The 12,314-nt window shown below is 45.4% G+C and overlaps 1 protein-coding gene and 1 non-coding gene across 2 annotated transcripts in view; one reads left to right on the top strand and one right to left on the bottom strand.

The window, feature by feature from the left end:
- Positions 1-7,954: 7,954 nt before the first annotated feature.
- LOC117134085 overlaps positions 7,955-12,314 on the bottom strand; it is a 905,201-nt gene continuing 900,841 nt past the window's right edge. Inside the window, exon 2 of the mRNA XM_033291729.1 lies at positions 7,955-11,783. Coding sequence (XP_033147620.1) covers positions 8,199-10,610 — 2,412 coding nt within the window. The 5' untranslated portion in view covers positions 10,611-11,783 and the 3' untranslated portion in view covers positions 7,955-8,198. The remainder of the gene's footprint in view (positions 11,784-12,314) is intronic.
- Positions 9,853-9,959, top strand: LOC117134452. The gene has a single exon (XR_004458639.1). It is a non-coding gene; the product is annotated as a small nucleolar RNA R71 (small nucleolar RNA).

Genomic DNA, 12,314 nt, shown 5'->3' with positions numbered 1-12,314 from the left:
CAAAACTTGATACACTAAAATGAATCCTTGCTACTGTCAAGTTAACAGTGGTAATTGTAATATTTGAGATTCAATCCAGGACCAGTTTACTCTTTACTCTTATGAGTTCAATGTCAAGCTGAAACAAGTGGTTTGAGAATTAATTGCGACAAAAGTAACAAGAATGCCTAGGTAATTTGAATTCAATTTAAATGAAGCTGGCTTAGGGTCAATAATCGGATGTTACTTGCAGAACTGAACAACTATTCAAGTGCGATGAAATGCGATCTAGAACTCAGATCACTCAGCTGGAACAACTCACTATCGTGATCTTATTCCCTATGCGAGTCGGTCTTGAATCCTAAGCTCTCGCTTGGAACAAGACGCGAAAGCAAGCTTTAGATGCGAGATCTGATTAGTTCACTTAATACCCTAATATCTACTCTCGCTGATAGGGATACTAAGCTCATTCAATATAGGTCGACTTATCTCCTAACGGTTAGCTAGAGGATTAAATCATAGATCCACATTAAGTGATCAGTTCAATGCAGGCAGTAAGATCAATATGAATGAAGATAGTTGAGATCACTTATTTGTGTTCAGTTCATGCGGCTAACACCCTACAACCCTAAGCAAGCTTTGCCTACTACTCAATCATAAAGCAGGATGACAAAGCAAGATTCCTGAATAATACTGCATATAAAATAAGTAAAAAGACAAAGGGTCAGGGTAATCTTCTCGTGAGAATGAGAGATGGAGCCTTCTCCCTTACAAGTTGCGTAAAAATCCAAAAGAGTAATCTAGGTTTCTTGTAAAACTCGTGTGTCCTTTAAGAAAACGATAGCCTCCCCTTTTATAGGGAGGCGCTGGTGATAGGAGAATAAGAGAAAGAGAAAGTCGAAACTAGGGCAAAACTCCAGAATAGGAAGTTTCCTTAATGAACGGGAGCAGTCTAATGCTTGATCTCTTCGGGAGCAACCCTTGGGTTGTTCTAAATGACTGTTCCACGTTGAATCCTTCGAAACAGCATCAGACTTCCTGAAACTCTCTCCTTTACTCTTTCACCTGTTCCCAACCTAGAATGATGTAATTAAACACGAATTAGGACTGAAAATGAGCTCAAAGTGCACATGTATTGGTATTAAAAACACCACATATCAATTCCCCCAGACTTAGATCCTTGTTTGTCCTCGAACAAGACCAAGCCTCAAGAGCAGGGAGAAAGGTTTGAAGGAGCGGGAACTCGCTTTGTCTGAATAACCATGCTCTTACCACACATCTCTGAACCATACAAGCTGTAGAATCAGATCGCACACCCTTACCAGAACACCCCACGATTGCTGTTCGAAGATCAGCTCCGTACTCTGTATCTCATACCTGAAAAGGTTGCACTATCGAGACAAAACTCCTTTAAGAATCATTTAAGAACAGCGTGAGCTTCTCATTACAAGCACTATTCAGGGTAGACGGGTTGATAAGGAATAGGCTGTTTTACGGTGGAGCTGAGAGTGTTTAGGTTACCGTGTTTGAGTGCATGCAGGATATCGCGCAAAATAGCAAGAGAGGACGGATCTGTTGAAGCCCACAACCCTTACTCATCTCTGCCTCACGGATTAGATTGTTCTACAATGTGGATCAATCGTGCCACTGTTCTCCAGCTCTTGACTTCTTTTTATTCCTCCAAAATCTGCGCCCACTTCTTGCTCACCCTTTTCCAGCAGCATGCATCTCGAATCTACCCTCTCCATCATAAATAAATTAAAGCATTCGTTTTTTTTTTTTTTTTTTTTTTTTTTGAGTGGAGATGGAGGGAGGTATCGGGACGAATGTTTTGCAGCCGCTGGGGGTCTATCCTCTGTTTCTCACGGGGTGCCATTGTTCCATGCGCCTTCGACTGTTCCTTTCTTTAAGGATTGATCTTGTCGACTGTTCTCAATCTGCTTGCTCTTCTCTCTGAGTGTCAGGCGTCAACGAGTAAGGGGCTGTGTCAATCCTATCCTCTCCGGCCCTTTTGCACATATCTGCACATATGACATTGAAAAACAGAGTGCATGAGGGTGAAAATAAAGGTTTAGGTAGAAGGTTGGAACTAGCTAAAAATGAGCTAGCCGCTCAGGATCAGCAAGATTGGTAAAAAGAATAAGAAGCCCTGAGCGTTGGTCTCGTTTCCCTGATCTAGTGCCCATAACAAGAAGAATTTCAGTCAAGATTAGGTTCAAGTTGGGTGGAGTTGAGTCTACCCAGTGTAACCTGATCGGATGAGAGCTTCTGGAGAGTCAAATGAGATGAGTCAAAGGGTGTTCCAGGTCCAAGTATGGGCTCTTTCATCACTGCTAAGGTCACTGGATAAGAATGTTAGAGCACGAGGTGGTTAAAAGAATATATCACAAGGTCCTAATTCCCACAAGAGTTTTAACTGACTCGATCCTAAACTGACTCGATAAAACATCAAAATGACGCAAGGACTGACTCAAAAACAAAGAAACAAAGAAAAAGAGTTTCAGCACCCAGTGCTTCCCCCAAACTTAATCGACACCATCCCTGGTGGAAATGAAGCTGAGGTCAGCCAAAAAACAACACAGCATAAAACATAAAAAATAAAAATAAAAAGTTCAGATGGATAGAACAATGGATAGAGGATAGTCCTTGCAGACTCAGTCGGACTCGCCGCTCTCGGCTGGGTCAAAGGATCGCCTGTTGCGCGAGCGATGAACCTCTTCTGAAAAAGGGCCAGTTCCCATGGGCTCCTTGCCTGGTCGGTGGGATCTTGGTGGTCGATCTGTCGTAGACTGGCGCTGGGCGCTCCCTCCAATGCATCCCCCAGTGACGAGGTGGAGTATCCTCCGCATGAGGCTGTTGTTCTTTCGCTGCGAGTCCACCATCCAGCGTCTGTAAGCTTGATCATCGGTCACATCGGCGAGCTCTCCTGGGTCGTACGATGGGTCGGCTTCAGGGGTGATGTCCTCAACATCATCCATGTCTTCGTCAGGGACCGCAGCACGTGGATCAGTGCAAAGGAGCTCGGGGGAGGAAGAAACCGTATGTTCTCAAACACGCTGAACCTGGTGATCTCGGGGTGAGGCAGTTTGGTGAATAGCTGAGTTCCGGCTTTATCGTAAAAGCTGTAGGTCTCTTCATCTCGCATGATGTGGCACGCCATTAGGTACCTAATGTCGAGGTACTGGACCTCCTTGTTGACGCTGTATTTGGTGAGATCAATGTCGAAATGCTTGAAAAGCGGTGTGAGCAGGCTGCCGCTCCTGTCTTTCTTCTTCGAGCCGTGCATAAGGCACTGTCGCCGCTCGCATATCATGGTGATGAAGTTGAAACCGGGATTCGTCTTAACCCTTTGAATGGGAATTCCGGAACCAGAGGCGCGAATTTCATCCTCAATACCAGTGTACAGGGTTTGCAGCTCCCCGTTGGTGACCTTCGATGTCAGATCCTTGGCACACAGACCATCGCGATGACACGAAGCGCGGGGTTCCGAATCTGCGACTGGTAGACCTTCCCTGCTGTGAAGTTCCCATTTGCAATGCAGTCCCAAAAGGCGTTAGAGGGAGAGAACTTTTTCGCCACCGCTACCCCCTTCGGTTCAGCGGCCATCTCATAGATTTCATTGAGCTTGTCGAGGGACAAGCGACAGTACTCTCCATCCGCCATGAAAGAGAACGAGCAGTTGGCGTAGGAGGGTGCGTCGGAATCCTCGTAGGTGATCGTGGCCGTGGCGAGCATCTGGCGAACAAGGTCTGGGTAGAGCTCGTGCGTTGTGTAGCACAGAGGAGCAATCCCGATGGCGTGCAGCGTTTCGAATACATCCTCGTCGATCCCAAGATCAGCCAAAGTTTCTGTGTGGCAGAAACGAGTGGGTAGCATGTCAACTCGGAGGAGGGCGTTGTAACGAGCTGCTGTCCCCTTATCCCACCCCTCGCAATTGAAGTCCAGGAGCAATGGGCTGTCGAGATCAATCAGTTCACCCTCTTGCTCGCGGGGCCATGGGTAGGAGGCGGACGTTTGTTGCTGCACTTGCGGGGGTGGCGTGCTGCACGTGGCTCTCGTTCGCTTGGCGGATTGCTTAGTTCTTGCCATCTACAAGGCAAACAAGATCAAGCATTAGTTCTATTATGTCACACAGAAGAAATGGAATCGAGGTATTCCCATCTCTCCTTGTGCGAACTGCAAACCGCTGTTCACTTCAACAAATTTCAACCAAATCAAACTCAAATCGCAATCGTGAAATAGGAGAGTGTTCATATTCTAAATCAACCCTAACAGCACGAGGGGAGATCGATATCAAGTGGTTAAACAAGAATCGATCTATGAAAGCGGTTTAGAAAAATGAATTTGCAAACCGAGTTGGGATTGTCGGGCCTCTTACCTGTGGAAACTGGTAAAGTGATCTGCAAAAACAGAGAGAACTCGAGATTCCAAACGAATGAGAAGCAAAACCACTTAAAACGGTTGAGAATCAAAGATTTGGTGGTTTGTTTAGAGAAAATCGCAAGTGGGGGATCAGTGTACGGCGGACTGAAAGGGAAAGTGAAGGGTGAAGCCTTAAATAGGCAAAACCCTAACTGTTCCCGAAATTATTCTCTTTTTTTTTTTTTAATTTTTTTTTTTTTGTTCGGAACACTTACCTGGAACAGTCGATGGGTTGTTCTAACAGAAGAACAGTCCGTTGGTTGTTCTGAGTGAAGAGTCCGATTTTCTTTTTCTGCAAAATAAATTAGAAAAGGAAAAGAACAGACTATGTAGACAATGTATGTACTGACCAGTGGGTTGCCTCCCACCAAGCGCTTGTTTAAAGTCATTAGCTCGACTTGGATCAATTGATCAGGCTGATGGGGGCTCGCTTAGGGGAATTTCTTCTCCCTCTGCGATAGTGGAGTCAGCAAGGTAGTGCTTGACGCGCTGTCCATTCACTACAAACTCGTCCCCTTTTTTGTCTAATAACACAACTGCTCCGTAGGGTCGAACTTCCTTAACAGTGAAAGGCCCGGACCATCTAGACTTCAACTTCCCTGGGAATAATCTCAGCCTCGAATTGAAAAGCAAGACCTTATCGTTTGGTTCGAATTGTCTGGCAATGATCCTCTTGTCATGGTAGGCCTTGGTTTTCTCTTTGTAGATTTTGGAGCTTTCATAGGCGAGGTGCCTTATCTCCTCCAGTTCATGAATCTGGATCATGCGTCTCTCGGTTGCTGGCTTGATGTCGAAATTCAGTAGCTTGACTGCCCATGCAGCCTTGTATTCAAGCTCGACGGGTAGGTGACATGCTTTACCATACACCAAGTGGTAGGGAGTCGTTCCTAGCGGCGTCTTGTAGGCTGTTCTGTAGGCCCATAGCGCATCGTCCAGCTTAAGCGACCAGTCCTTTCGCGATGTGTTGACAGTTTTCTGCAGGATGCTTTTGATCTCCCTGTTGGACACCTCAACCTGTCCGCTCGTCTGTGGATGGTAAGCAGTTGCCACCTTGTGGTTCACTCCATTCTTTTTTAAAAGGCCCTGAAATGCCTTGTTGATGAAGTGTGTTCCACCATCGCTGATTACGACCCTAGGCACTCCGAACCTTGGGAATATGATTGAGCTGAACATCTTAGTCGCCACTTTTGCATCGTTCGTAGGGCTTGCCACTGCTTCTACCCACTTAGACACGTAGTCAACGGCGACAAGGATGTACTCGTTCTTGAAGGACGCAGGGAATGGTCCCATGAAATCGACTCCCCAACAGTCGAATACCTCAACCTCTAGAATGTAATTCTGAGGCATCTCATTCCTCTTGCTGATGTTCCCAAGTCGCTGGCATGCATCGCACCTGGCTACGTAGGCTTGAGCATCCCTGAACATAGTCGGCCACCAGAACCCTGCTTGGAGGACTTTAGAAACCGTTTTGAATGCAGCGAAATGACCTGCGTAAGATGAACCATGGCAGTGGTGCAGAATTCCTGGAATATCTGCCTCTGGAACACACCTTCTGAACAAACCATCCTTGCCTTGTCTGTACAAGAACGGTTCATCCCAAACATAACGCCTTGCCTCTCTCAGGAATTTCCTCTTGTCGTTTCCTGTGAACTTAAGTGGTGGCTTTTCAGCAGCTAGATAGTTAGCAATCTCAGCAAACCATGGGAGGTGAGGATATTGCTTTTGGATCAAGGCGACAGGATGTTTCGAGATGTGAGAACAATCGGGCGCTTTCCTCGGAGGTTGTTCCGCGATGCTGGAACAGTCTGACATGGTTCTTAGAGATTGTTCCGCGTAACACAGACCAATCGCGTTGACGTGTTCAACTGGGTGTTCCTCATCAAGAGTTGTGTCGTCCTCAATCTTCATTCTGGACAGATGGTCAGCGACCCCATTCTCGACACCTCTCTTATCTTTTATCTCTAGATCAAATTCTTGGAGAAGAAGAATCCACCTTAACAACCTCGGTTTCGCATCTTTCTTTGTGAGCAGGTACTTAAGAGCAGCATGGTCTGTGTGCACAATCACTTTAGATCCCACTAGGTAGGACCTAAATTTTTCGAAAGCAAAAACAATAGCCAGAAGCTCTTTCTCAGTTGTAGCGTATCTGCACTGAGCTTCATCCATAGTTTTGCTAGCGTAATAGATCACATGAAGTTTCTTGTCCTTACGCTGCCCAAGTACTGCTCCAACTGCAAAATCACTTGCATCAGTCATGATTTCAAAGGGTAGGTCCCAGTCTGGTGGTTGCACAACAGGTGCACTGACTAGAGCTCCCTTGATGGTGTGGAAAGCAGCTAGACACTCACTGTCGAAATCGAACTTGATCTCCTTACAGAGCAGTCTGGTGAGTGGTCTTGCTATCCTTGAGAAATCCTGGATAAACCGTCGGTAAAACCCAGCGTGACCCAAGAAACTCCTGATGGCCTTCACGTTTGTTGGTGGTTGCAAACTCATCATCACTTCGATCTTTGCCTTATCCACCTCAATTCCTTTCTCGGAGATCTTGTGCCCTAGAACAATCCCGTCTGTGACCATGAAGTGGCATTTCTCCCAGTTGAGTACGAGGTGTTTCTCCTCACATCTTTTAAGAACCCTGCACAAGTTTGACAAACAGACATTAAAGGAGCTTCCATAGACGCTGAAATCGTCCATGAAAACTTCCATAATGTCTTCAATCAGGTCAGTAAAGATCGACATCATGCAGCGCTGGAATGTTGCTGGCGCATTGCACAAGCCGAATGGCATTCTCCTGTAAGCGTACGTTCCGTAGGGGCATGTGAACGTCGTTTTCTCCTGATCGTCTGGATGGATGGGAATCTGAAAGAAACCTGAATAACCATCTAAAAAGCAGTAATATGGGTGGTTAGCCAATCTCTCAAGCATTTGATCAATAAAAGGGAGTGGGAAGTGATCCTTTCTAGTTGCTGCATTTAATTTCCTGAAATCTATGCACATGCGATGTCCTGTCACCGTCCTAGTAGGGATCAATTCATTCTTTTCATTTGTGATAACAGTGATCCCACCTTTCTTAGGTACAACATGAACAGGACTGACCCATTTACTATCAGAAATCGCATAGATCACACCTGCTTCAAGAAGTTTCATTATCTCTTTCTTAACGACATCTTTTAGATTCGGGTTTAACCTCCTCTGATGTTCGACAGAAGTCATTGATTCATCTTCCAAGTGGATTCTATGCATGCATAAATCAGGCGAAATACCAGGGATGTCAGCTAGCGAATATCCTAATGCCTTACGATATTTTCTAAGCTCGCATAAAAGCAATGCAGTTTCCACATTATTCAGCTCAGCATTCACAATGACAGGATATGTGGAATTCGGACCTAAAAAAGCGTACCTGAGCCCTTTGGGAAGGGGTTTTAGCTCAACTTTGGGAGCCTTGAGCTCGCTCCAGGGATCCTCTGGTTGGTCCGGTTTAGGGGTCGCTCCAGATGGAGTGGTCTCGCACCTGTTGATATCCTCCCCCAGACTTAGACTCGCTACCATTCTCCCCATACTCCTTGCGGAGTCAAGCATCTTGGCATATTCATCAGCATCAATGTTCACCATACTCTGCTCGGCTTCAACACGCATCAGTGCAAGTTCCAGTGGGTCTTCGGTAAGAATCTCCTCGATCATTCCTTCTTGTGGTTGGAGCGGATCAACCCCTTCACTGACCTCAAAGGTTTGTCCATCCAACATCGGCTTCTTTAGCAACTCATCCATTTCGAATTGCATAACTATGTCCCCAAGATTCAGATCAATCTTTCCCTGTTGCACATCAATGATAGCTCCGACAGTACATAAGAATGGTCTTCCCAAGATGAGGGGTCCTTAGACTCTTCTTCCAATTCCAGAACAACGAAGTCTGCTGGAACAGTGGTGTTCCCTACTTTCACTTGGAGATCCTCTAGAATACCAACAGGAGATTTGACTGATCTGTCTGCGAAAACCAAGGACATCTTGGTTGGTTTGAAGTGCGTGTATCCGAGTCGTAAAGCTACAGAGTAGGGTATGAGATTCACGCTAGACCCAAGATCCACCAAGGAGCAGGCGAAAACTGTCTTCCCAATCTGGATAGAGAGGACAAATTTGCCGGGATCTCCTCGTTTTTTTATTTGCCTGTTCTGAAGCACTGCGCTGCACTCCTTGGAAACTGTCATGAACTCGCTCTCGTCTGATATTTTCCCTGAGATCAACCCCTTCATAAAGCTACGCATGGAGGGCATCATCTGAATCGCATCCATCAGGGGAAGTCGGACGGTTAGATCTTCCAGCATCTTCCTGCATTTTATTTCCTCCTTGTCCTTACGAGTGACCTTCGCTGGAACAGGGTAAGGGACTTTTGGAATGTATTCGCGAGGAGGAACAGCCTCTGGAATCGGGCGCACTGCTTCAGCCGGTTGTTCTGAGCGTGGCGAGGCTGTTTCAACTACCGGCTCTGTATTCCCCTCATCTGCTTGGTCGGCTGGTGGTTGCTCTGACTCTTTCTGCTTGCCTTTCTCAGCCGCGGTGAACCTTCTCCTTTCTGGCTCGGAAAGTTGCTTCCCGCTTCTTAGCTGAACCGCATTGCACTCCTTGGGGTTTTTGTCTGTTTTACCAGGTAGAGTACCTTGCTGTCTCTTGACACTCTCGGCAGTCTGAGCTATCTGAATGTCCATCTGTCTCATATGGCTTGCGACATTATCATATTTGGTGCTCAGGTCTCCGAACATATGGTTCATCCTAGTATTGATCTCGGTAGTGACCTGGTTCAGCGCTTTCCCTTGGAGCTGTTGTCCTTGGAGGAGTTGCTGCAGCATGGTTTTAGTTTCATCTTGCGGAACAGCGACAGGGGTGGAGGTAGCGACTTGAGTGTTCTGGTGGTTCTGTATTTGAGGCTGATTGCTCTGCGGTTGGCTTAGAACATATGTTCGGGGTTGATAGTTCTTCTGATATCCCGAATACTGGCCCTGGTTGTTCTGCGCCGGATCAACTTGTTTGTCCTGCTTAGGCCAGAAAAGTTGTGGATTGTTCCTTACGTTAGGGTTTGGGTGATAATTCTTCAGCTGCCACCCTTGTCCATTTACGTAACTCACTTCCTGCTGATCGTCTCCTGCCTGCTCAGCTTCAAACGCCTTGTCCCCCGCACTCTTCTCAGGAGTTGCTTTTTCCATTATGAAGACCTGGCTCTGGTTTCCCTTCAGCAGTTGGTCCACCTTCGCCGCTAAATCGTCTATGCTGTTCACACTTTTGGAGCGATCATGCTCCTTGTTCTTGTTGAGTGAACTGGAAGCCATGTTCTCAATCAACGCGAATGCACCAGGGGTGGTCTGAGTCATGAAGTCTCCGTTACTAGAGGAATCAAGGGTGTTCCTGTACTCATAGCTCACTCCATCGTAGAACACCTCCAATATGTAATCGTCATCAAACCCGTGGTGTGGACATTCCCTCTGGTACTCTTTATACCTCTCCCAAGCTTCATAAAAGGGTTCATCAGATTTCTGCTTGAAGTTGGAGATTCTATGCCTTAGAGCCGCGGTTTTGGACTTTGTGTAGAAGTAGCTCAGGAATGCTGATCGAACCTGATCCCATGAGGTTAGAGAACCGGTTGGGAGAGATTGCAGCCAACGTGCAGCTTTCCCTTCAAGACAAAATGGGAACAGCGTGCACTTGACGTAATCCGGTGGCACTCCATTTGAGCGAGAGAAATTGCAGATCCTCTCAAAGGCCTCTATGTGATCTATTGGTATGTCTGAAGTGAGGCCACTGAATGTGCTCTTCTGTACCAGACCAATCAGTGCAGGTTTGATCTCATAATCCTGTCGAGTACAGGGTGGAGGGTTGATGGGGGAGCGGTTAGTAGCAAAATTCCTCGGAAGGTTTCGCTCCCCAATAAGAGCACCACGCTCCTCTCGCGCAGCGTTCTCGGCTGCTTGCTCTTGTGCAGCTTGTTGCTGATTCTGGATGGTTTGCTGCATCTGCTGCATCTGCTGTTGCTGATTCTGCATTTGTTGTTGAATGAGTGCCAATGCAGCAGTGAGGTCATCCATATTGCCATGATCACCCATGTTGGTGTCGGTTGTTCTTGGCTGTTGACGGTTCTGTCTTTCTAATCTTGCGAGTTCTTCGTTAGTCAGCTGATGTAGTGGTCCTTGTGCGTTGCTCCGAGTATGTCTACTGGTCATGCACTTGGATCATATGTTCCAACAAAGAAGTAAAGCAAGTTAGATATCTCAGACTAAATATTAAACTGAAAAATAAAGGTAAAAGCTTAGTCCCCGTCGCAACGGCGCCAAAACTTGATACACTAAAAATGAATCCTTGCTACTGTCAAGTTAACAGTGGTAATTGTAATATTTGAGATTCAATCCAGAGGACCAGTTTACTCTTTACTCTTATGAGTTCAATGTCAAGCTGAGAAACAAGTGGGTTTTGAGAATTAATTGCGACAAAAGTAACAAGAATGCCTAGGTAATTTGAATTCAATTTAAATGAAGCTGGCTTAGGGTCAATAATCGGATGTTACTTGCAGAACTGAACAACTATTCAAGTGCGATAAAATGCGATCTAGAACTCAGATCACTCAGCTGGAACAACTCACTATCGTGATCTTATTCCCTATGCGAGTCGGTCTTGAATCCTAAGCTCTCGCTTGGAACAAGACGCGAAAGCAAGCTTTAGATGCGAGATCTGATTAGTTCACTTAATACCCTAATATCTACTCTCGCTGATTAGGGATACTAAGCTCATTCAATATAGGTCGACTTATCTCCTAACGGTTAGCTAGAGGACTAAATCATAGATCCAACATTAAGTGATCAGTTCAATGCAGGCAGTAAGATCAATATGAATGAAGATAGTTGAGATCACTTATTTGTGTTCAGTTCATGCGGCTAACACCCTACAACCCTAAGCAAGCTTTGCCTACTACTCAATCATAAAGCAGGATGACACAAGCAAGATTCCTGAATAATACTGCATATAAAATAAGTAAAAAGACAAAGGGTTCAGGGTAATCTTCTCGTGAGAATGAGAGATGGAGCCTTCTCCCTTACAAGTTGCGTAAAAATCCAAAAGAGTAATCTAGGTTTCTTGTAAAACTCGTGTGTCCTTTAAGAAAACGATAGCCTCCCCTTTTATAGGGAGGCGCTGGTGATAGGAGAATAAGAGAAAGAGAAAGTCGAAACTAGGGCAAACTCCAGAATAGGAAGTTTCCTTAATGAGCGGGAGCAGTCTAATGCTTGATCTCTTCGGGAGCAACCCTTGGGTTGTTCTAAATGACTGTTCCACGTTGAATCCTTCGAAACAGCATCAGACTTCCTGAAACTCTCTCCTTTACTCTTTCACCTGTTCCCAACCTAGAATGATGTAAATTAAACACGAATTAGGACTGAAAATGAGCTCAAAGTGCACATGTATTGGTATACAAAACACCACATATCAAAACCCCTCAAGTTATATTTTTTTAATGTTTTAGTCCCTCCGTCTACAGTGACGTTAAAAACTGAGTTTTTGTCGTTAAGTGCAAACGCTGCATTTCATGGCTTTTGAAAAAACGTCACGTGTTTCATATCTTCTTCATCTGAAACCAAAATTCCCAAATCAAAAACATTAGGGTTCATCTAAGTTCCTTTGGATTTCCCATCTTCTTCATTTATTCTTATTTCAGTAAGTTAATATAACTCTATATTTTGATTTTGGATCTTCTGTTTTCAATTTCGTGTGCTATTTGGTAATTGTGGGTTTATATTTTGATGTTTCCACTCTCAATTAAATTGTAGTGTGAAAGAGATTGATAAGCGTGTTCGGTTTAGTTATGATATTAGAGATGACAATTCAACTGGAGGTTACAGAGATTCTGCGATGGAGACAAGTTCCCCCGAGGAGAG

The sequence above is a fragment of the Brassica rapa genome, chromosome A05 (genome assembly GCF_000309985.2).
Source record: "Brassica rapa cultivar Chiifu-401-42 chromosome A05, CAAS_Brap_v3.01, whole genome shotgun sequence".
Lineage (NCBI taxonomy): Eukaryota > Viridiplantae > Streptophyta > Magnoliopsida > Brassicales > Brassicaceae > Brassica > Brassica rapa.
Note: the sequence above shows the minus strand (reverse complement) of the source record. Positions and strands in the feature narration are given on the sequence as shown.